Genomic DNA, 27,877 nt, shown 5'->3' on the forward strand with positions numbered 1-27,877 from the left:
TTTTATATCTTCATATCTAGCATACAGTTAAATTCTAACAAGTACTCTAATTTAATTACAATTTTATAATTTTGGTGTACTAGTTATATTAGTAATATGCAGATCGCTATGCTGAATTTTGTGTGGATCTACAAGTGAAATACTTGAGAAGGAAATTACAACTTCTTGATAGTAGAATATGTAATATAAGTGACTCTGTGTAACATCTTATAAAAAGCTTAATACCAAAAACCGTTTCTCTAGTCTAGATAGTTTGTCGCTCGGTCTGGAACTGGATAAGTATCACCAGGTAAGTTGTCACCGCTCCAGCCATCTGTAGAGACAGAAAAAATACCACAATATTGGACAATATCCACAGAGCCAATGACAATATGTGTTTAAATCTCCTCAGTGACGTTTGTATCTCATTAACTATTAACTCTTTCATGTACACTATGGCACATTTACCTAACCAGTTAAAGATCTTTTATGACCCCCCCCATTTCGAGACCGTGGGCAGAACGGTTTGTAACTAGTAACTGTAACCCCAGTGAAGCTCGAATCTTTCCGAGTTACTACACTATGGTTTATCAAGGAATATTTATATAACCCATAAACAGTTAAGATTTCAGTAAGAGCTTGAGTAAGAAATCCAATGAGAAAACTGTCAGATGTATATCTGTTGGTGTTAAGATAAGAATTCGGATTAATAACAATTTCTGCTGTTGGGTACAGCAAGAGGTCATAGTTTGTGAATGTAAATAGAGCCTTCCTGTAAATTTTCGTGTCTTTTCGATATCTAATGAGAACTGTTTCGGATTTACTAATAGTGATGGATGAATTGAAATGCGACGTATTACTTTTTATTGAGATTAGGAGTGTGCTTACTCTAACTTAGTAACTTCTTCAAATTTAAGAAAAATATCTTATAAAATTTTTTTAATTCGTCTAAGCCTTGAAATGGTAAATAAGATCACCCTTATGGTAAAATTATGTTTTACACAAGGGATAAATGTTATAAAATAAAAATTTTGTATAAATTTTTTTGAAAAAAGTTTAAAATTTACATTCAAGCATAATAGTCATAAACTTAGCGTGGCAATTTTATTGAACTATATAAAATACCTAATGAACATACATCTGGATTAAAAACAAACAATTACTTTCTTAATGCCTGGTGTTGCCCAGTTAATTTCTTATTTCTTCTGACTTAATTTCAAATAAATAGTAGTTTTGGTAGTATAAATATATTAATGTCCATATCAATAATTCATTACTAATAATTAATTGTATATAAAGTGTATATAAACACTGTATACAAAGTATATGAAGTAATTTTCTAAAGAAAGATTTACTATCTTTAAAAAAAGAGAAACGAGTTACCGATGTGAGAGTCTCGTTGTAGTTCTGGAAAAACCCGCGAGCGGAAAATTTTGAATTGTGATGAAGTAAATGCAGCAGAAACACTTCCAGCTGGAAATGCAAATCACATCACTAGTATTAGATAAGTTAATAAAATATGTTCCTCTTATAAATATTAGTTAGCAAATTCCTTTATTCCCAATCATTTAAACAATTTTCAAATCATACAAAACAAAAAAACATATTCAACCAAAACATTTTAATTAAAATTCTATATTGTCATTACACATTATACTATAGACTTGGATGTTTCCATGCAAACTCAACTACGCCTGCTACGCCAGACGTGGTGTAGCATACTCGACAACATTGAACGTGCCCGTGTATGTGTTACTGCTGCTGTGTATAATTCATGTATTGTTTTAGCAAATAATATTGTAATATTCCTCATTCTTCTAACTAATCCCTGAACTATGAGGCTAGATAGTACTTAGCTTTAGATGTAGTTAAATGGGTATAAAATAAATTTTACCATGCAATAATTATGTATATGATTAATTAAACGCGTTTGTGGTCGTCATAACCTCAACTAAGATTATAATGGAGAAATAAATAAATTCAATTTTAAAATAGAATACAGAATAGTTGAAGAAACAATTTCGCATAGTCCTGTAAGAAAATGAATTCGTAGCATTTATCTAAATATAAAACTGTACACACTAAATTGGACTAAAAATATATTTTGAACCTCCACTCATTGACTTCTTCTCCAAAGCTCTTTTGGATTCGGGAGAAAATTCTAGAAATTACTACAGCTCCTGTTCTTAACATCGATTTAAACATCTTGATAAGAGATAAATAGAGCTTTTTACCTGTTTCCTTAAGCTTGGGTTCAGATTTTTGTTTACAAACTGGCTAATCACCAGCCTCATTTCATCAGCCTCAAAACAAAGTCAATGATTTTACATTACATAAGAAGAGAATCTTGTGACATACATAATCCACCTCGTACCAGGTTTACTGATTATCGTAATCTCTTCTTTGGAAATTTTCTAATAAGAGATTAGCATGAAAACTCAAAAAAATTAACCTCTAGTTCGAGACTTCAACCCACATTCTTTTTCAGTTTTCCTCTAGATAAAACAAATTACGTGGCTAATTAGACGTGCTATTTACTTTTCTTTATTTTCCACGGTAAAATTATTACGGGACAAACAATTAGTTTATTACTCAATAGCCTTAAAGTATACCATACTTAGTAATATATTGAGAAATTAATATTTTATAAAGGTAGTAATTACCGATTTAGTAACGTATGTGCCTGAGTTCACTAGTAGAACAGCATAGCAGATGTAAACTAGGACCCAGGCTGCCTCTGAAATCATAGCGAACACCTCACCAGCTCTGAGGAACAAGAAGAAGAAGTAGGCCTTGATAGTGACGTGGACGAATAAGGAGAACATAACGGCCATCAGCTGGTCGCAGTAGAAGTCATTAGCCTGGTGTACGGCGTCACACAACATCCAGTAGGTGTTCATCAGAGTCTTCAGTTTCTTTATCTTGGACAGTGTAGTGCCTAAAATCATAAAACGTCAACTGTAACGATGCACTTTGAATAACCAACAAACTGAATCGTAAATTATTGGACTAATTGGTGAATAAATTAGTGATACCTGCTATCAGAAAAAAATAACACGTTCAAATAGTTTCTGGAACTGAAGAGAAGGCTGTAATATTTGACTCCCATGCAATCATGCATGCAATCATTTAGCTCGGTACAACAATATAACAGTATGTTTAAATAAAATTGCTGTAGAACCTTAACGTAGACCTTAGTTACTAAGTGACTACTACAATATGATAATTCATCTTCATCCGTCTAAGGAAATCGAGTCGACTGCAAAGGAAAAACGATGGAGGAAGCGATGTATTAGGCGTACTGCTGCTTGTTTCAGAGGAGGAAAACCATGTCCGTGAGTCGGCATTAATCCTAAAAAGCGTCTAAATTTTCTTTGGATTTAAACTTTTATTTTATTTCCTAATTTCTCCAAGTTTAGTTCCAACTTTTAAAAATTAATCTGGTTTACTTACGTGTTCCATGAGTAATTTCAACATTAGATTGACTACGGTTCATCCCCGTTCGTTCAATTATGTTACAGGCAATCTCCTCTTTCATCTTGACACTAATCATTCTATAACCCATTGCAATATTTTGAGCCACATGAGTGAAATTAAGGATAACGGTAAGTTGGGTCCAGTCCAACAGTAGCATGCTGACGTAGCTGATTAACAAAAACACTTTTACATCATTCATTGCGATGTATGCAAAGCTGATAATGAACAACAAAGTTGTGACAGTCAACAGTAGCATGCTGACGTAGCTGATTAACAAAAACACTTTTACATCATTCATTGCGATGTATGCAAAGCTGATAATGAACAACAAATTTGTGACAGTCAACAGTAGCATGCTGACGTAGCTGATTAACAAAAACACTTTTACATCATTCATTGCGATGTATGTAAAGCTGATAATGAACAACAAAGTTGTGACAGTCAACAGCAAGATTGACTTTCCTCGGACCCGGACCTCTTCTCTCTTGCACTGAAGATCACAGTTCACTCGCTCCAAGATGTTGAAGACGCCGACAAACATTGGATACTTACAGGTGCAACTTAAGAAAGTAACAGCCGCCACTATTTGCAGAGACACCACGTCCAGAGTTACTGTGAACTTAATTGTTTTATTTTTATTGTAGTATCACTAAATAAAGGAATACAACATTTTCCTATATATAATTGTTTATAAATTATATATATATAATATATATATATATATATATATATATATATAATGTTATATATAATATATAATGTTATATAATGTTTTATTTTTGTTAAGGTCGAACTTTCCTTCCGGGATGGTACAGTAAAGGATAAAGGATGAGAGTACTTCTTGTATCAAGACTAAAGTTAAACACCATAAGAATCCTGTCAGGGAAAATGTTAATTGTTTGATACTTTTAGTCTCTGGAGTACTTTTCAATGGTAAACCCCCAAATGTTTGGAAAAAACCAGTGTATGTCCTTTGGAAGATATTCCATGGTGTGGGGAACTTCGACACTGACGTACTTTAGATAACAAGGTTTATATAAGAATGTCAGACCAGGGCGATTGTTTAGTTCAATCTAAATAATTAAAATAAAACAAATCAGAGTTTATTTGAAAAGATTTAGTAAATTGACCTTTATTATTGATCAGCACGTAAATATCATTTATGTGATTGTTGTTGGGCAATTCATTTACATATTTAAATAAGTAAAGTATTACCCTACTTTATTAAGTTTTTCATAAATAATTGTCTCTCATTCGCTTTCATGTTGTTTTCATTTTAGAAATATGTTTCAGTTTTAAAAGAAATAACTTGATGTTATGATTAAAATTTTGAGGTGAATTCAATATAATAATTACATTTTTTACTCATTTTATAATAGAACACACGAATCTGGTTGCGTTATGTTTCATTTAATCGGTATGTAGTAGCAGTTACACGCGGATTTGAATGCGAGTAGCAGTTATCCTTCTGAATGATAGGTACGTCATAAGCATTTCTTTATAAATTTTCTTAATAAATGCTCCTAAAAAATATATAAATACTAGCAGTTGCTCACGGATTTGTATTAGAATTCTTACTGAACAAAACGTACGTGACAAGTATGATATTTTTAAATACTTTAATAAGTAGATGACTTTTCACAATAGTTTGTCTTTAAGTTTAAAGAGCAAGCGTTTGGAGTAGTAAAGTAAGGGACTGAAACAGTATTTATATGTAACAATCAAATTCGAAAACCAATTCAGCTTTATTTTTGATCTGGAATAATTCATATATTACAATTTAAAAAATGAGAATAATAATATATTTATATTCACTTGTTTCTTTTATATTGATTGAAAATGGTATACAAATATATTTAAAATTCTTAAACTTAAAACTATTTTTCAATGATTAGAGGAGAACTGCTACGTAAATTAGCAATGTTTCATTCTATTGTGAATGAAGTTATGACGTTTATTTCAGATACCAAATTAAAAGTTTAATTATGCACATGTATGATTGTCTTTCAGTTGGCATGAATTTTGTAATTAATTATGTCCTCTCTGTGTTTTGGATACACAATTACATACTGTGTTATACACTCATTGGCATTTGAGACCACAATAATGGAACAATTGTTATTTTTAACAATATTAATTCAATTTTATTTTTAATTTGACTTATTAAAACCTTTATATAAAACTGTTGTTGCATAAAAGATATTATAAGTATTAACAGGCATTACCATTTCGCTTGTACCATTTCATGTAAATACACTAACCTCTGCCGTTACATTAACAAAATTGTGACAAAAACGTACATATTTATTACGTGTCAGTAAGTTAATTTATTACGCGTTTCCATGTATTTAACGATCAGATCTGGAATTAGGGTATTTTTCCCGCCTTAGTTAACGTAAGAATATTAAAGGGAGATTATTTCAAATTTACGAATATTACATACATTTAATCATAATTTTGGCTTTTACTCCCAGACTCTTAACAAGATTAAACCTTTCTCAGAGGATATTCCTGAATATTAGTTCTTCACTTTCTGAATACTGTTTCCCTAAAACTTTAGAATTCAAATAAAGGAAAATAACAAGCAATCAAGGACATAAAACATGCTGAAACAGGCAAAATTTATTTAGCAATTAATAAACTAGACACAAGACATTTTCCTATAGCAAACAGGTTGAAATGTTTGGTTAATAGAATTCAACAAGACGTAAATAAACTATAAGGAAATCGTAGCTTAGTACCAACTTTATCAGCACTTGGGTGGATATGACTGAAAAATACAGTATCCTTAATTGCGTTAACAGCTTTAAATTTATTGGTTTTCATCTATTTTATTTTTTACTTAAAAATTTTGAGAACTCAAATTGATTCACAAAATTACCTTAAATATTCTGGTTTCTCATTTTACTTATGTAAAAATGAAATTGATCATGCAAATCATAATACAAAAATAATATACGGTCACTTACACTTGTGGATGGTAATCTGCTGTTTTTAACCACAGCATGTTGTAAACTAAGTTGCACAGCAATGCACAAAATGTACTTTATGAGATAAAAATTTAAATATAGAATACCAAATATTTTTGGCAGTATTACCTGATATCAGAGCAAGACCCAAGGAGAATGGTTCTGGTTTAAATTAATTACTAGCGATAGTATCTTTTTTACGTGCTAGTAACAATAATTTGGTTCTTTGTTCCATATTTTCTGCTTTCTCATGAAATTATGGGTTACGAACATTTAAAATAATTTACAGCTGGGGCTTCAATTTGCAAGTAAGAAATAGGTTTAGTATATTACAATAATTATTTATCTTCTACAAGTTTTAGTTAAGAGTGTCCTAACCCCTTGGATGGGTGACTACTGAGCGATCCTGTTCATGCAATCAGCTCGTATACCCGATCATTTGTGGTGATTCTGAAGACACCTTTAAGCCCTTGGTTCCCAGGATGTTGTGTATTAGAGTGGCCTTCTTAAACCTATTTGCGCTTGGTAAAACAAGACTTTCTTTTCTTTAATTTTATAAGAAGCTGAGTAACTTCACATTGGTCTTAGTTCTAACAGGATCTTTGCGCTTGCTTCCGGAGTGACAGGATATTCAGGATTGATATGGTTGGGGGTAGGGATCGTTTCCTGTTGAGATCCGAATGAGAACTCAAGTTCGACCACTGTCATATCGCCCTAGAAAAAGAAAGACCAAATCTTTTCCAATCTCTCCAGTCAAAGCGCACAAAGGACAACACTCTTTCATGGACACCCTTTAACACTGAGAAAACTCCACCAGTTATCCTTTGCGATAAAAAGACCTAATGGTTGTCAATTAGTGATGTTGTCGCTCCTGAACATCCACAGGATTTCCCAGATTATCTGATTCTTCGGTCTTTGTTGTTCCCAGTGTAGGTCATACTGGCAGGTGTAAATCATCCAGAAGTGAACCCTCCTGGGTTGTTCAGCTTTTTTCGGTCGTTTTCATTAGTCGTTACACTCAGTATTAAGATTTTCTCATTACTAAAAAGAAATATATCTTATAGGCCGCTTATCACACCGTTTTATTATTTGAGATAACCAACATGGGAGATAATTTTTATTAGATTATTAGTTGACTTCCATTGTTCAGAGTGATTCTCGCTGTTATTGGCATATCTTACATAGCGTGATATGTAATTATACTGTGCGTATAAATAAACCTTACAACATATATGGTGGAAAAAGTGAAATATTATAAATAAAGTGCCATTTTAAAAAGAGATTAAAATTCCTGTACGGACAATTTTAATACTCTTAATGCTTATTTTAAAATATTTCTAATGACATGCAACATTACTAAATTTAAAAAAACATAAAAGTATCGTATTTTATTTTAAAATAAAACTTTTGAGTTCAAATACATTTATATATAATGCAGAATCCATAAGAAGCAAGGTCCAGAAGACCTGTGTAAATGGGCGATGTATTGCAACAATAAACCGTATTTGATACATGAATAATATTTGAGCATACCTCTTGTATAATATTCATACAGTATAATATATTTTAGTTTTGCCAGTTGTTATTGCATTGAAAATTTATTACAATTCCCTATGATATATTCTATAACACGACCATAATCTGGTATGCTCTGTTAAGATTCGTCTGGTTATATATAAGGGGATATCATTGTTCCTGGTTCTTGTTGACCTATAATTGAAATGGTTAAGCATTTGTTAGACTGAACATTATTGTTATCATAAACAATACATAATCTGAGCCATTGTGTATGCTAGAATTTCCAGTTTTCATGGCCCACAGGCGTTAATTGAGTTTATAAACAAATACAAAAACTAAGCTTAAGTTCTGATTTTTTAATGCTCTAAGAACAATGACGGTTGTATCATTGCCAATTGTATTTATTAAAAGATAACGGTGTAGAGGTTTTTAGTAATTAATATTTAATAATGAATTATCTTTATTTATATGTTGTGTTTCAAGAACCAGCCACTTTTATTACAACTATCAGCTTTGTAATTAGAAGTTTTAACAAGAATATTCTAAACTAAGGATAAACTCTGACATTGAATCATACCAGAGAAATTGACTCAGTTTCTTGTTAAGACTGGAGTGTAACTTCATCATCACACTCTCAGATCTTTCCTTAATCATTCTATTGCAACGTTATATTGTTATTGAACACTTAATATTCTCCACAAAATGTCCCTATCGTGATATCTGATATTACAACAATACAAGGATTGTATATCCGAAATAATTAATCAATTTCTTGGAACAATTTTTTTTTTAATCAAAAAGTTTCACCTAAATTTAATTTACAATAAAATTTCAGTTAACCCCATGACGTCATACTGGAAAATTTCCAATTCTCTGGCAGAGAACCGATGTCGAAGTACTATAATTATATAGTATATAAATACACAATATAGTAGCGTAAAAGAGGAGAAATTGTGCCATAGTTTAATACATGAACCGTTGTATTTTTTTATTTGTTAATTATATAATTAACAAATATAATTAACAATATATAATTAATCTCGTAGTTTAGTCGGTTTAACTAAATAATAAACTACTTTTCTATCCACAATAACTTTTCATTATTTTACAATGAATATATTATATATTTTAATAACCATAACTATTATTAAGTTTTGATACCTGATCGCATGTTTTTTTTAATCGTTATCTTTATAAACTTCCATAAAATTTATTATAACAATGAAATACACGCAAAATATGTAATGTCTGTTACATTGTAGTTGTTTGCTTTATTAAAATGCTGTAATAATATCTGCAAAAACTGCCTTAGACTGCTGTCTTGTTGCCTTATATTTCTTATTATACATTTAGTTTAACTTACATAACGTAACTGTATTTCTTGTTATTATTCCAATCTTTATTTTAATTCTATCCTATACGTATGGTTTATATTCCACATGATAAATTATCATATCAACTTATATCATGGATTCGTATGCACGATGGGTTTACTGTTGTAATGATTAAATAATAAAAGGCAAGCTTAGACGAAACGTTTGTGAATATTTCTTTATCTACTCGCCATCAACTTTGGTTGTAAAAAACGGAAGAATCCAATATCGAATATTAAAAAAATGTGTTTGCCCTTCTTTCTGACACTATTGATGCGTTCTTTATACAATCATGACGTTTTGCTTCAGATCCTTTATGAGTTCAACACAAGGATACAAGGGCTTGAGTGGTTTTGAGTTGAGAAAGCGCAGCATGAATACTAACCCAAAAAAGTTAGACTTTAAACTAGCATTTGAGATTAAAAACATTTATTATAAAAGATGATTCAATTATGATTCAATTTCTGGGCTCCAATAAATATATTTCAAGGTAACTTTCTTAGTATACCCGTTAGAGAAACGAAAAAAAAACCAGTAAATCTTTCATAGATTAAGTTATTTACATACTGAACATTGTTTTTTTTACCAAAAAAAATATTCATTAATAATTAGTTTCAATATATAAACCAATAAAACAAGAGTCAATTGAAAGTGTTGCAAAATTAATATATTTATTCATCTCCTCCTAAATACAAACGCAATATAGGGAACACATTTCCGTAATTGTTTGACCACAACACGGAAAGGGCTCAGTTGATTACATTATATTACTAAAGCCAATTTAAACCAAATGAGACATTGCACTGAAAATGTATACGTACTTAATTAAACTAAACTTAATTAGGAATCTTAAATTTAATTATCTGTTTATTAACAATACAGAATGACACTGTAAACAATGCACTTCCAACCTACCACTAAGATGTATAGTAATTTTTCTGTAATATTAAGAATAAACATAAGTTACTCTATACTTCATTTAAAAGGTTTCTGCGCGAATAACTTAAAAATTGCCTAACTAATATAGTTTGTGTTTAAATGATTTAAACAACTTTTTATTACACATTAATTTTTTTAATTCCTCTGTAGACTGTAGGGGAAGTATTAATTTTTATACCTCTTATATGTACCCATCTGAAAGTTATAAAATTATTTCATAAATTTGAATTTTTTTAGTATATTTAATAATATTGATTCTGGACACAATTTGTGCGTATACATATATTTTGGTATCATATATTTTATAGATGTAATACATAACTATAACTTTATTTATAAGTATTTATTATATACTATTGTTATTTATTTTATGTTATTTTATTATTTATGTACATTCAGGAAGACTTGTATAAATCACAGTGCAATCGAAGAATAGTAAAAATTGCATTGCTCTATTATAACAATTTATAGTGTAAGCTAAATTAGAAAATCTTGCTTGGTTTTTATAAGAAACCATACAAGTTACTGACAAGGAAACCCTTTTATTATACTTTTGCCTTAACCTGAATTTCTTGTGTTTGCACTGCCTCAACAAAAGTCCATACAGTTGTTTGCGTTTTATATAAACTCTTCTTGGTTATTTTATTACCTTTCAGACTACACGCAGGTTTCTAGTTAGAACAAATGGATCAATTCGCGTTTTCTTTAAGTATAAAGTTTGTAATTTTACCTTAGTGAATTAGGATATTCACATATCACAACTTTAAATTCATGAAAACACATTTATATAATTATTTCAATAGTTTTAACTTTTACTAGTAAAACTAAATATGTGTAAAATCCTTAGTATGGGGTTTCACCTGATTAAATTCCATGACGGACTAAATTAGCTACATTAATATAACTGAATAAAAAATTACATTATTAAAATTACATAAATTACTTAATAATAAAATATTAAACCATATTATCTTATACGTTATAGTTATCTCAAAATTTGTTATCAATCATTTGTAAATGTCATTCAATCTATTCCGTAATTGGCATTATAGAATTACAATCTAAAATTATAACAAACTGTGTGGATTTCCAACTTAATTTATCAAAATGATATATATATATATATATATATATATATATGATATGATTTTAAATAATATTTTACACATTAATATGTAAAAACAATTTTTCTGAGGCCCGTTCAGTCCCAAAGTGGCAGGCCATATAATAAAATAATTGTTAAATTCTGACAAAACGCTACAAATTTTTAAAAAACAAGCGGCACAAAAAAGTTAACTCTCTGAATGCTCATTCCCCTTGTGTAAAGCTTCATTTCATCATTTCACCGAAGTGCGTCATTAAAACTGCACGCCTGTTAACACTTTGTGTGTTATTTCCGGTCCAACACCACGTTTATTTAGATTTTGCATCATAAAATAGCTACAGTTCTTGTGTGGATGGTTCTTGTTCAGACTTGAGGAAATAGGTCACAGTTTCGTTATCTAAGGAAAGGTGGAGAAGTCTGACTGGTCAGATACCACATTGATATATCAGGGCTTGTTGTAACGTGCAAACAGGAGCTCTGTTTAAAATATAAATCAATTTACTCACATATTTACCTTGCACCCCAATTATTTTGTTTGGAAGTTACATTTGACAAACTTCGCAACATTATTTATTAGCATCAAATATTATTGAAATGATACTTATAGCTAGTTAAGTACTGATATGTAGTGCGAAAATTAAAAACATTTTTGTTTGAAAAAAAAATATAAAGTATTATTGTTATTATTATATTTACTAAAACCACATTTATTAATCGCAGTCATGTATATATTGCATAATAGAAGCGTACATACAAAATTCAAAATAGTTGTGTCAAAATTCGAAATAGTTTTTAAAGAAAACCAGTTTTACTTTAGAACAGAATGTTATGAAATACAGACCCAACGCTATTATATGTATTCTAAATATCCATTCCAGTTCAAACCCAAAAATAATATACAATTCCTTATCTTAACGTTTAAATTTACAGCTACAGACTATCCACAGCAGGATAGAAGTAATTGCAAGAAAGCTCTACTATTTATCTAGGATTAGAATTTTAAGAAATGTTAAGGAATCAAAACAACACTAACAAGAATAAAGTGTCAAATTATCAAAAAGCTAGCAGTCAGTTATTACGAAACAGTACAAATTACTGTTTGCCATATTGGTTCAGCCAACCACAAGGTCCGCCTTTTCCAGTCCACTTGTCAATACGAAGCGTACTATTTGCATTTTCTCTTTAACACATGTTATAAGTCTCTCCACAGTACGCCAAAATACTTAAAGAATTGAATTTGTCCACATTGGTGGTTGCGGCTACTTATTGGTTAGTTTCGGCTCTGTTTCTGAATTTCACTTATATTTTCTACCACACCTAGAGTTGATACTAGTAATATGTTACATGAATAAACTAAAAAGGTCTAATGCTATCAAATTCGATTATTAAAGCATTAATAAGTCGAACTTGGTAAATTTATAAATCATTTAGTTTTTTCGCCCAAATTGTGTTTTTTGTATTTGAGAGTCAAAATCGTCCTAAGCCTCTCCCTTTGTCATTGTATGTCAGTCAGTATGTGTCATTATATGGTGTATACACATACAAAACATATACTATATCCATACACACAATCTAAGCCTACGTAATGATAAGGTGATTACTGCGGCTACGGAACAACACCCACCTGAATGTGCTGGGTATTGCTTATGCAAGCTTGAGTCGCAGAATACAATCAAGATCATGTTTCTTACCACGAGGTCCATTGCAGTTTGTTTGCATTTTGAACCTGGTCAGAGTTGATCCATAAATAAAAACTGGACCTGTTGTATATACAATACTAGAATTGGAAAATAATGATGTAAAATTACGTTTCAACTGTTTGGACTTAACTATTATTTATTGTTTTATTAAGTAGATAAAAAGTCCTGAATTTTACAGTTATTAATACAATCGGTACTGGTTTTAAATGTCTTTCAATTGATTCATTGTGACGAATATGTGTATTTCAAAGAAAAATGCCTCCACAAAGAGAAAACTCTCTGCGAAACTTCTATATTTAAAAAACGATACATTTTTAGTAATCTGTGATTTTGTAAGTAGAAACAAATAACACAATGAATTATCGTTGGAGTTTAAACAGTTCGTAACAATAAAATATATTTAATGTTCATATGTAAAATTACCCAAAGAAACGTGACTTTTGTAACAATTTGACGATACATTTATATAGTTGATATTGGAAGCAAAATAAAGCATTACCCCTTGCCTTTACAATTTAACATTACAATCCCAACAAGTAGTTACCGTTCTCTGTATATTTTATATGCATTGTGTTGTGAGTAAATCTAAAGTACTTGACTCATTTTACTATCGGGGTCGCAGCAAAGTCCACTTCTGATTTTATTCATACTCATTATATTTATTTTTTGTATCTGACAGTAGTAATATTTATAACAATCGATTTATCGATTAAATAATGGTGAACATATTATTTTGACACAAAAATCCTATGCGTAAAAAACAATGATATAAAAAATTTCCATAAGATGGAACGTAAGGACTACATATCCGATTATTTAAAAAAATTAAATTGTTCTACATTTACATAAAACCTGTCTCTACTATGTGAAAATTCCACAGAATGCGTTCATTAAAAGTGGCAAATATTATAGGAACTCCTTAAAGGCATCGAAAAATGAACGTATATCTCAATTATGTTTTTAATATTTGTCTTTGCTACATATTCTATCATCTATTTTTGGGGTGGTCTGAATAATTTATTTTTTAGTGGTTTTAATATATACCGTAATGTAATTGTATGAAAGGCAAATATTTTTCCTTTTGCCAATCAAAGTAGTGATGACTTTAAATCGTAAGGGATAGTAACTTTAAAAATAAATATCTTATTTGAAATACTAACAGTTACTGTTTTCTTGGAATGCTGTTAAAAATAACACAATTTGTTTCAGCTGCAAATGTCCCTCTTTTGTTGGTTTCTCAACCATAACATTGTATGTGGTGAACGTCACTTAACCTTATATATAACATTTGCCAAAAATCTATTTTAAGAAAAATAAAACAGTCGCCAATAATACAAATATGCGTCTTAATATCCTTTCCAAGCTACACATTTTCACCATCAGAGCAAAAATTTAAAAGGTAATTAAATCATCGTTAAAACTTTTTGCAAGTAAATCTCTCATGAACCGTGAACTACATTAGTACATGCTACTATAGTATAAATCAATATGTTTTCTTCTCACAAGCACTTTCCTTACTATACAAAATAAACATGTACTATTATTTCCACTACTCAAAAAAACTATTATATTTTCTTATTGTATAATAATGTTCCATGATAAATCCAAAATGTCTACTTGGTTATAGAAATGTAACGGAACACAGCGTCTACATTGCGGTGTAATTATCGAAGGCGTTTTTTATGTATTGATCACTTATATATATAAATATATATATATTTTAATTCTTACATTATATACACTTTTTGTACCTTTTTGAAAACGACATAAAAGTCGAAATATTAAAGGATTTATATGAAGTCTTTTTCTTCTATTGTTTATATATATATATATATATATATATATTATATATATATATATATATATATATCTCACGTATAAATAATGTGATTAACATACAATGTTTATACATATTATAAAGCATATTACAATGTATGTAATAAACATACAATGTATATTACTTTCATTACATTAATATATATATATATATAATATATATATATATATATATATTAACAACATTAACAACATGAACGTTAAACGTTTCTTGTGATCATACGTTAATTAGTAGGATAATTAAAGGGTATCCATTGCCTTTTGGAATCAAAGCAAAGCTATTGAATCAAAAATTGCAAGGCTGTCTCTAATGAGAAAACTCTTTGTACAATTAGTCGAGAAACGCAACGGATGTAATCGATTACAAGCTCCCGTAAAAAGTACAAACTGTCAGGTATAGGTTTAGTTACATTAGCTAGTTATTGTGTCTAAAGTTAATGTAAATCTCCTACGCAAGGCTGAGGTTTAATAATATTTTACTATCCACCTGCACAAAATATTGAAATTTACTGTTTCATCGTATTAAAATACAGATAATATAAAAAATGTTAAAACATATTTTTATGGTTAATTGATATTTTCATTTTTTTACGCTTTCAAATTAATTGTTAAAATATTATAAAATATTTGAAAAATTATTTCATTCATTCAGTTTTTTTTTTATAAATATTTAATATTTACGTTTCTTCTGGTTTTTATAACAATTTATCAAGAAAATCCAAATAACCTACTGTTCTGATAAATTGCTTAAAATTTTCTTAATTAACTCCGTGTTAATTCAAAGGATTGATTAACTTTATATGGCAAATGGATAGATTAGAAAACTTGCAAAATTAAACGATGAGAGTTTTAACGACAATTCATATCGAATACAGAAAATAACTATGTTATATTTAGATAGCTAATAAAACAATAATTTCTCAGCGTATTCCCCTACAGGTTTATTTCTGTTTATACGAACTTAGGATTAATTCTGACTGTTAAGATGTTTGGGCTGTGTTCATTCAGGTAGTCATTTTAAACACATTTGTAATGGGTAGCCTCATGTCCCAGAGGATACTGACAAAATATCATTCTATCTCTCGTTGCTGTAGATAGTCAAATGAGGAAAGCATCTACATTTATTTCCAGGTGTCTTTAGCAAAACTTGATTTAAAGGAAATTGAGGATCTTAAATTTAGCTCAAAATTATATATTCTTGAAAGGTACAAAATCCATAATTTTTGTTCTGGCCAAATATAGCTGGTATCTGATATTAATCTGACCGACTTCTTTAATCCCACTATGTTTTATTGTTTACGAGAGCCGTTGGAAACTCCACTAAGGGGTATTTTCGTTGGTTGTCTCCAAAAATATAAATTCAGAAGATCTGACTTGCAAATTGTTTACAAGTATGTAAAAATCAGCCATAAATACACAAAAATAGAAAACAATCATCAAATTTTACACATATGGAAAAATTCACTTATTGTCAACCTTAAAACATGATTAAATTAACAGAAGTGCCGAAATTAAGTATAACGTACTATTAAATGACAGATTTCTAACAAAATAATTATTTTCAATAGACTATTAAAAGATATAAATTGATCGCATATAAAATTAAATACAAAAACTTAGCCACCAAGGTAGTTAAAACATATGGAAATTTGGTTTAAATTATTTATTTACTTCATTTAACTTAACCTACAAGTACCTGATGATCAATTCGTTCAGTTCTAAATGTACATTGTACACATAAATTCTATAAAAGTGTTAAAAGGTTTACTATTGTATATATATATATATATATATATATATATATATATATTTAAATTGACTTTTTATTGGGCTTAGACTCTAACAGTGCATGTTTGATAATGCTATATATTATGTTTGTTTCCGAAACAAATTATGATATTGATGAAGGAAATTGAAATTAATTTCAGCTATAAATGCTCCAGAAATGTAAAATTTCGTCAATAAGAGGGGGGTTTTACTTCGAAAGCTAGCATAGTAGTAGCGTACAACAAGTCCATAAGGGGAATTGACAGGAGCGACCAGATGATCACCTATCACTCAACGCCATAAAAATTCTTACTATAGGACATAAAGAATAGTATTCTTATGGATAGCATGTAACTGTTCTAAAAGATTTGCCCTGAAGACAGTAAAATATCTTACTTGCTCTGAGAGACTCTAAAATAGAGTTACATCCAAGTGCATTAATAATTCTGATATTCATTTATTTTTAATATTAATTGAATATTATGAGTAAACATTTTATATTTTATTTTAGATTGAATTATAATAATTGAAAATACAAAGTGCAGTTGGTTAAATATAAATAAAATGTTGCAAACGATAAAACACTATGAAGCAAAGAAGCACAATAGTTGAAGTTCAGCATAGTTTTTTTGAAATGACAAAATAAGTGGCCACTAGTACATATAACTCCATTTGTCATAGATTAGGTAGAGGGGAGAGGGAAAGCGATGATGAAAATGAGCGTCACTCAGTTCCAATGTCTAATAACCGTTTAAAATCAACTAGAGTACATATTAGGGAATTTTTGTCTTGGTTTAACACACAAGATTCATGTTGGTTTGGAATTTGTAATTTCACTGTTAAAATATTCTAAATTTACATCAACAGACCAAACTAGATAAATATTTTACAGTCGGATAAAGGAAAGCTTCATACAAACAATGAAAACCCCTAGCTTTTTATTTGAAATTGGGAGTCCACACACACATTGGAAGTTATTGTTTGACTTCACGCTTTTTATATTTTATTGTAACTCTTATAGGTCACACTTTACCAAGAATTTGATACTAAAAATGTCAATTAAGTCTGGGACTTTAGCTTACACGATCTTTTATATTTATAAATTTCCTACAAATTGTAATAAGGCGGGTTATGAAACCCTGAATGGCTAAAAAACCATTTACACATAACTTTATAAAGCTATTAAATAAGACAATTAAACCATAATATTAGACATTGTTACCACTAGATGTGCATTATTATCAATGTTTTAAGAAAGATGTGATGTTCGTAAGTTAACGAACCAACAACTAACGTTTACAAATTACTGGTAATTGCAAAATATCTTTTCATACAATGCTGTATCACTAGACATTCTTGAAAAGATATAAACTTTGCGGACATTTGCAATTAATAAAATCCTAAGTCAGTCATAAAAAGAATATTACCTCATTTTAGTTACTGGTATAATACTAAAATGCTAATATTATTAGTTTTGCTTCAACCTAAATTATATAACAATAATCTAATAAGTTGTTTTGCTCTACAGCTATTTTAAGAAATGGGGAAAAAATGTAATTACCACTAGAGGAAGAACAGGAAACCAAAATGTTAAGGACAATATTGCTTATTGTTTTCTATTTATAGATTGTAACGATTAAGGCATTCACATTGTAATTTAGTCAAGTTTCAATAAAGTTGAATTTTATATAAAAACTTTAATTTTGATATCAAATAATGAAAGAAATATTGTCATTTTAGGTCATTTATTCAGAAAATTTACCCACCGTTTGGGAAATTGATTTAAATACATATATGGGTACCTTTTGGCACTAATTTTTTATAAATGTTGTAAAAATTAAAACAATTTGTATAAATACAGCAGTATTCTGTTTATACTCTTATAACAGAAAGTTTGCATAAAAGACTGAAGATATTATATGTATTAACTGGCATTAATATTTTATTGGTTGTACAACAACCGCTGTCATTACGCTAAGAAAATGATAAAAAACACATATTTATTACGTTATAATAAGTTTATTTATTACGCGTTTCCACATATTTAACAATGAGATCTGCAATCATGAGACTTTTCCTTTCTTGGTTAAATAGAGATTATTTAAAACATGCCAATTTGATATATCTTTTATAAAATATTTGGCTTATACACTACGCTTAAAAAATTTAACATTTCCGAGAGGATATTCTTGAATAATAGTTTCGTAATTTCTAAAAATTGTTTCCCTAACACTTGAAGATTTAAAATCAAGTAAGGATCAAAACGAACAGTTCTTCATGATTTTTATTTGTCAAAACAATGCTGCATATAGTGGTTCTCTCATGTTGTAAAATACCAAAACAATTTTTATAAATACAGCAGTATTATTATACTCTTATAACAGAAAGTTGAGTTTAAAAATAAATGTTAAACGCCAGCGAAATGACAGTTGTGTGCCGGAATTTCATGAAATAAATCGTATTGCGAATGTTCCAGTTTTTACATAAAAATAGAACTTAAACCCAACACAATAAATATTTATCAGTAAAAAAAGGTAGAGGCAAAACCTTACAATTTGTCAGACTGTCCAAGTTTGGATTTCTTTACAAAATCCACCCTTTTCGGTACTAATTGCAATTAATTTTTATATAGTATAATAATTTTTTCCTAAATTTAATAAAAATTTTACAATCGTTAAGCTAAGCAACATGTTTGCTCAGCTATGCTGTTTTGTTATTGAAAACTTTATTGAATTTAGCATGTATATCTAGTAACATTTCAATTAATGGTAAAAATTCAAAACCCTCTCCCGGAAAATATTTCACGAAGGAAATGCTATGAGATCTATTAAAATTTTACTCTAAAAAATCCAACCTTGGCAGGGATTGGGACTGCCTGTGCTTAAAGCAGTTTCCATGCATTCACCACTGCTTCTAGAACCTACAGTTATGGCTGCAATGATACTGTTATACGCACCCAGGTTAGAGGATTACATGATACAAGGGCCAGTCCTTGGGCAGATCGACACCCTTCTACCATGCATTCCTTCCCTCCCTTATTAAGTTGGATAAAAATTGAAAACTGAATAAACATTTTTGGGTTTTTGGATCATGTATTATTTCATAATTGTTGTAGTGGAAGTATACTTGAACAAGAAAATAAATAAAATTAAAACTTATTTGAATTTTAGTTGGTATTTTAATAATATAAATAAATAACTTAACTTCATTTCTTTTTCGTTTTCTAGCTTGCATGGTAGCATACGTTGATCCGAGTCTCTTTTTATACCGTCCCATTTTGACCTCCACTACGACTCGCAAAAATTAAAATTAACGTTTTTCCTAAGATAAAATTTAGTATAAATTTCAAGAAACAGGTTATGTATTTGAACAATGAAAATTTGATATTGGACGTACACCACCTTAAATAATAAACAAGTGAAGGAATACTTCCCAATGTATAACAGGGGACAACTTTTTCGGACAAGTTCTAGCAACAAAAGATTATAGCGCAAATTTGTCACCTAAATACGTGTATTATTAGATTTGTAAACGCGCAACGTTTTTATTTTCCTTTGTGTGTTTATGTTACTATACTCACTTTGGTAAAGTCAAAAATTTAAAACTGATTACTTCCTGAGGTAATACATTTGAGTTTTGAATTGAGAATAATGCAAAACAGTCGAGTGTATAACTTTATTGAAAGATGTCAAGAGTGATTAGTTATGTTTTAAATTTATGAAACTATTTAATTAACTGCCTAATAGTGATAATAACTGAAAAGTGTGTAGCGGATTGGCCGGAGTCCACGCAGTAATTAAATATAGCTAAATGTACAGTAAAGGAGTATGTTATAGTAGTTCTGCTGTACTAAAGGTAATAATCCGTATTCATGAGTAGCTACTCGTAAATGTCTACGTTGGTTATATTCAAGAAAAAATTGATGTTTTGACTTATCCAGTTGAATAAAATAGCAGCGAAAACGACAGAGGGTCAACCGTGGAGTCAGGGTCACAGGTCGGAAGAAGACAACACGAAAGTAGCTGACTTTGTCCTTATCAATTTCAAGCAATATTTAGCCTATTAGGATTCCACTATACTGAATAATTTGTCAAAAGAATATAAGTTTTTCAAATTTTGTTTTCATGGTAACGAGGTTTAGTCATTTTCAGTTAAGAAATCCACTAATCTTAAGACTTAGGTCAAAGTTGTATAGATTTTCAGAAAGAGAAATAATCTAAATATTTACACCAAGATGTTTAATTTTCAAGGCGTATGTAAATAATACAATTGTGTGTAAACATAAAATATCACATACCTATGTGATATAATGGCCATAATGGCCATACATAAAATACAACAGAAATTGGTTTTTGTTTTGTAAACGTTTTGAAAAATAACCTGTGAAAGTAAGCAGTTTCCATAAAATATGTTGGGGAAATAAGCAGGTATGCATCAAAACACATTATGAATATATTTTTTTTGGAAATTTTAAGACTGGTGTGTAGGACGGTTAAAAAAGAGGTAGTTTGAGTAAAATGAGAATTCATACTTGCTTATTAAAGACTATAACTTTTTTAATTTTCCATAGGGTAAATAACAAAATACAAATATTTTAGTTCAACATGAGAAAAAATTATTATTTCACATTTTTGGCCCTTCTTATTTAAACCTGTACAAAATATAAACGATTATTCAAGTTATTTGCTTCTTAGAAGTATCCATGACGCGGGTAACCCTGTATTACTTTTGTAGTTCAGGTTTTTCTTTCATAAATATTAGAATTCAGGAATATGAATTATATGTAACGCCAAATTCTGTCATTTGTTAACTATAATGTTTTAGTTCTTCACCTTGACCAATAAGTTCTTTACATGTCGTCTGTATGTTTCTTGTAAAATTTATCATTATAAAACTATATTATTTATTTCGGAATTAATCTTACAAGCTACTGTTCTATTAATATTGGTGCACTGTATTTTTAATAGATTTATTAACATTCATTAGAAACGACCGTGATAGAATTCGGATATTATTCAATAATCAAATATTACAAGTTTAGGAGTGTCCGCACTGATATCGGATCCCGGGTCTTAGAACTAACGCAGCTCCTGACTGTCGCTTCTCATCAGTGCTGTAAATTTTTATTAATCCTCCCCTTTGATAACTAAAAACACGATTATACTCTGTCTTTAAGTAATAAAATAATCGAGCAAAACGAAATATTGACTTTCAAATAGAGGCCAGCCTCTCCAGAATATAAACATGTTTGTGTGTGTATATATATATATATATATATATATATATATATATGCACACCACACACACACATGTATATCTTTGCGCTTACTTCCGGAGTGAAAATATATTCAGGATTGATATGGTTGGGGATAGGGGGACCGTTTCCCGTTGAGATCTGCATGAAAACTCGAGTTCGGTCTCTGTCATGTCACCCTCGATGAAGGGAAGGCCAGCTCTGTTCCAGTCTCTCCAGTCAAAACGGACAGGAGAAAACAGTCCCACATGTCCAGCCTTTAACACTAAGGAGCTCCACCCACTCTGACAGTCATCCTTCGCAGTACAATAGACTGTTTCCATGCTCGAGATTTGTGGTTGGTTGTGCCGCTCCTGGACATCCATAGGCTTTCCCAGATGTAAGTGACGCTTCGGTCTTTGTGTTCCCCAATGTAGTCCCACCGGCAGGTATATTCACCTTCCAGAAGTGAACCCTCCTGGGGCGGTCAGCTTCGTTTAGGTTGTTTTCACAAGCCCCGACATTCAGTGTTAAAAATGTCTCATTACTAAAAATATATTTTTGGCTAATTAAGGATAGTATTATATGAGCTATAGTTATAGGTGTAGCAACATTTAACAATTTTAATTAATCATTCCTTGGTTAAATTTATTAACGCTACTTATCAGGATGTTCGGAATTATGGACAAAAGTTGTTTAACAAATTCTTAGACGGAGCAGGGTTTTCCCCCGTAGGAATATTATTTTTTGGTACAATTAAGAATATCAAGCAATATATCTTATAGATCGCTTATCGTAACGTTTTTATTATTTAGGATGTTAACATGACAGGTCAATTTAATTTTATTACCAATTATTTTTCGCAGTTTAGTTTTATTCTCCCTGTTATTACCGTCTCTTACATAGTCTGATATTTAAACCTTACTGACTATATTGTTGGAACCTGAGTATTATAAATCAAGTGACATTGTCAATATAGACTTAAATCCCTGTACTGATATGTTAATACTATGAATGACCTATTTTAAAATATTTCTAATTACATGTAACACCACAAAATTATAAAATGTGAAGTATCATATATTTCATTTTTCATTAAAAAATTAGGGTTCAAATACATATATAATGCAGAATCCTAAGTAGCATGGTTGGGAAGACCTGTATAAACGGGTGATATTATAAAAATAAACAGTATCCGACACATGTACATATTTGTCCATCCCTCTTGTATAATATTCATACTACAGTATAATTTAATTTTATTTTAGCCAAAAGGTTGTGTTTTTTTTTAATTTATTATTTCTTACATTTCCTTCTTTTTTATTCTATAACACTAAAATTATCGTGTATGGAATGCATTCGTATGACTATATTAGGGGAATTTATTGTTCCGGGTTCATATTTAAATGTCCTTAAAACGGTTATTTCTTTATTATACTAATCATTATTGCTATCATAAACAATACATAATTTGAGCCATTGTATATGCTAGAATTTCTAGTTTTAATAGCCTACAGGCACTATTGAGTTTATAAACAAATATACAAAAGCTAGATTATGATAACCTAGAGACTTTCTTAAATACTCTAAAATTAATGACGGCTGTTTCATTGTCAGTGTTATTTATTGAAAGATAACCATGAACAGGTATTAAGTAATTAATATCTAATTATGAATCATCTTTATCTATCTTTTGTATTTCAGGAAACAAGCAGTTTTATTACAACTGTAGGCTTTGTAATTAGAACTGTCACAAGAACATTCTGAACTAAGGATAAATTCTGACTTTCAACTATCCAAGAAAAATGACTCAGTTTCTGGTCAAGAGTCGAGTGTAACTTCATCAGCACACTCTCAGACCTTTCCTTAATCATTCTATTGCGACTTTATGTTACTTTTATTGTTTTGGATTAGTTTATTGAATAATTAATATTCTCTACAAACTTTCCTTATCATGATAATGAATATTAAAAATAATTAAATAAATTAAAAAATAATAAAAAAAAATAATTAATAATTAAAAAAATAATTAGTCCACTTTTATAAGAAATTATTATGAATAACATCGTACCACCCCATATTAAGAAAATATTTTTGTTTTGATTCAGTCCGAAAATGAATAAGAATAACGACCCTCTCTATCTTCCGTTGTTTCAAGAATTATACAACTTGAAACAGATTAAGAAACTTTTATAATAGGGTAAATAACTAAATTTTAGATCAAAGGATATTGCACTTTAATTTATGTATTACTATATTTGTTCATATTTACTATAATTTTATTGCCAATATCATAATATATTTCTTTAACTTCTGTATTAATATTATTATTTGTATTTATTATTATTACAAAGTTGAAACATAAATTAATAGTTTTTTTCAGGTTAGCCTGCACTGCTGGAAGATTAATACCTCCGTTTCTACAGAAAATCCTCAATAAATATATTTCAAGGTTATTTTCTTCGCATACCAGAGCAACAATCAATTAAATATAGCAACCAGTTAATATTTCATATAATATGTCATTTAACATACTGAGCATTGTCTTTTATTCAAGAAATAACAGTTAATAATGATTATTTTTAATATATAAACTAATAAAATATGAGTTAATTCAAAGTGTTGCAAAATTAAAATCTTTATTCATCCGATCTTAAATACAAACGTAGTATAGGGAAATCATTTGCGTAATTGTTTGACCACAACACGAAAAGAGCTCAGTTGATTACATGATATTAATAAAGCCAATTTAAACCAAATGAAACATTGCACTGCAAATGTATGCGTACATAATTAAAACTAAACTTAATTAGGAATCTTAAATTCAATTATCCGTTAGTTAAATATAGAACGACACTGTAAACAATGCACTTGCAACCTGCCTCTAAAGTACATTGTGAAATAGTTCGTATTCAACCAATCTATTTTTACAATTAAATTCTGTTTAATTTAATAATTGAATTATTATACAGGTTTAATCGCCAATATGGTTCTCATGTACTATCGGCAAAAACAAAATAAAATTAAATGAGTGTTTCACCTGTAACCCCATATTTCCGACCCTAATGAGCTCAGGGAAATTATTTTCATATCTTTCACGTATTCCCAAATGAGATTATTAGGCAATGCAGTTAATTTTTCAAATGTTTAACTGAAAAACATGTCATGCTACAGTTACAACATTGCTGATTACAAAATCGTTTCCCAGCCTCATAATACCCGCAAATGGACCATAGAAGTTACCACGAGAGAACAAATAAAGTGACCGAGTTCTAGATGGAGTACGGAAATTCACTTGGGAGAGGATTATTGGACTGTCGATCAGCTTTTCATCAATATGGCAAGAAATAAGACATCTTTGATTTCACGCGTGACTTGAACATCCGGAAGAAGAAGCTCCGGAAGTTCAGTAAGTGTCACCTTCCTTAATCACAAGTCCCTGACACATCCCCACCAGGATTAACAAAGTCTTCTCTATACCTTCAAGCATATTTAATGGGACAAAACTTGCATACTTCAGGAGCTGACTTACAAAGGATAAAAAGAGTGATTTAAAACGGCAGGAATTGTAATGCCACGAGTAACATTGTAATGAATCCCAATATCTTGTTTGCGCGTCTATAAAAATCATACATACAATATACATACATATATACTAATTTAAGTAGAAATCGGCACAACTTGTAAAACCCAAGTCCTGTGTAGTGGTAACCTTATGTAGTGGTTGAGCTACCAAAGTGTACTGGAAATAACGTAGATCGTGCGGTAAGCCAAAAAATATGACAGAGCCCTAGAAGGGCTAGGTTTCATATTTTCGATTGTCCACCAATCCAGGAGATAGTTGAGACCAGATTACAGCCGAACAAAGTCTTCGAGGAACCCTCGTGATTTGATGGAACGATAGTGAAACTTTGCAACTTCACCGTCAGACATCGACCCTGTATGTAATCATTCATCCAATATAGTAGTGGTCCTTGGATCTCAGAAGCCTCCAGTTTACATATAAGATGAAGAGGTTTATTTTGTCGAAGAACTTCTTTAAGTAAAAAATGGCGACGTTCAGCTTTTATCCTGCCCTGAGGGTTGATAGTACACTTCTTTTAATGTTAATCAATAGTCGGTAAAACCAGGTTGATTCTTAGCAAAGTAACATTTTAGCAAAAATAAATAATGGCGAAATATAGCTCTTAATGGTTTTCCATTTTAAAAAGTGTGATTGAATTTTTTCCAGAGTTGGAAATGGTTAAGTATTAGGAAATGTCTTAATATTTGTAAAACAATACTTGTGGGCACAAGTCGGGTTATATACATATATTTTAGTGTTAAATTTATTTTTAACACGCGTTTCTAAGCTTCGGTTGTATCTATCTACGTATGTATATAACGGAATGTCTTTGAGCATAATTTTCACCAATTTCCAGAAGTCTGATTAATTTGAAACTTTGCATACGTATCAAGGACCAATGACAATGCAATAATTTGAGCATAGTTTTTCATTATCCTTATAAGTACAGCCAGGATAAATTCTTTTATAGATCCTCTGTGATATAGCTAGCACGCGATCTGCGCTAACCCAGCGTTCAAGTTTCCATTCAATCTGCGCTAACCCAGCGTTCAAGTCTCCTTTCGTCTAGGTATCCTCGGATGTGCTTGACTCTCTAATATAGTAATATTATAGAGTCATCCGGTCTCTGCCAGATCTCCAAGTACAAGATCCATGCTTGTTCTTTGTTTAGTATACATTACATAATACTAATTTGAGTTGTTACAGAAACAACTCTAGTAGTAAAAGGCAAAACAATCAATTATAGTCAATCACCTCAAAATAAAATTATAATAAAATTTAAGTTATTAACAGAATAAATTCATTCAGATTAAAAAGCGTGGGGTGCATTTTACTACATTTCATACGTCTTCTCTCTAAGATAATTACCGATAGAATGATTGTAATATTTAATATATCAAGCACCCCACGCTTCTTACTATGAATTCATTTATTCTGTTAATAACTTAAATTTTATTATAATTTTATTTTGAGGTGAATGTCTATGAATGATTGTTTTGCCTCTACTACCATAATATAAACTCTTTGTAGCTAAAAATTATTTTCTATTTTTTAGTTTGGTTGGCTATAAAAGCGTGTTTTTTTAAGTTTTTAAATTATTATTTATTATATTTTAATTATACTATAAAACTAAATACGTAAAAAAGACAGAGAATTCGGCTTACTTAAAAAGAAGAAAACAAAGTATATCTAGTGTAGGATAATTAGTTTGTTTTTATTGTATAATAAATCAAATGGGGAGATTTATACAATGTCTACAAATACAGCGACGACCATATATCAGTCTAAAAAAACTACAGTTCTTGATTTTTGCTATTTGGCAGTGGCAGAAGAACTTTCACTGGATTATCTCCAGCGGGATATAATATCCAGTTTAAGTAGTCTCTCTCATACTTCAACAGCCACGCCACCGCCGCTTTCTTACGTTTAGACTCAAATTTCGAATTATAATCGAGACAATCATTGAAAATTATTCATACTAATTCCTTGTAATTCATTCCTCTGAATCACAATGCCACTACTTTTCTCTCGTTTAGTTTAATAACTTTATTGAAACATAATATAATTAAAACTTTAAATAACTTTATATTAGTTGTTCATATATATATATATATATATATATATATATATATATATATATATATATATATATATATACTCGGTGCCAAATTTGAGTTTGCTTTATTTACTCAATAATGAATATATAAAGCAGGTTATATGGGTGTGTGTAGATTTAGGATTCCTACTTCTGTCAAAAAGCGTTGACTTCCGGTCTAAGATATTTCAAGTGCCATAGTGGAATATACCCTGTTGTCCTGATAAATAGAATATATGTAAAGACTAAGGATTGAGAAGCCATTTCTGTCTACTTACGTCTCTTGCAATCTTCTTTCAGTTCAGATGTATCCAGTGCCAT

The 27,877-nt window shown here is 29.9% G+C and overlaps 1 protein-coding gene across 1 annotated transcript; it reads right to left on the reverse strand.

Moving 5' to 3' along the window:
* Positions 1-50: 50 nt before the first annotated feature.
* On the reverse strand, positions 51-27,877 carry LOC124368127 (putative gustatory receptor 28b). Its single transcript, XM_046825401.1, has 5 exons — positions 27,835-27,877; positions 2,643-2,917; positions 2,214-2,282; positions 1,363-1,452; positions 51-313 (listed from the first exon to the last, which is right to left on the reverse strand). The coding sequence occupies exons 1-5, from the start codon at positions 27,875-27,877 to the stop codon at positions 245-247; spliced, it is 546 nt and encodes a 181-aa protein (XP_046681357.1). The 3' UTR covers positions 51-244.

Source organism: Homalodisca vitripennis, chromosome 8, assembly GCF_021130785.1.
Source record: "Homalodisca vitripennis isolate AUS2020 chromosome 8, UT_GWSS_2.1, whole genome shotgun sequence".
Classification (NCBI taxonomy): domain Eukaryota; kingdom Metazoa; phylum Arthropoda; class Insecta; order Hemiptera; family Cicadellidae; genus Homalodisca; species Homalodisca vitripennis.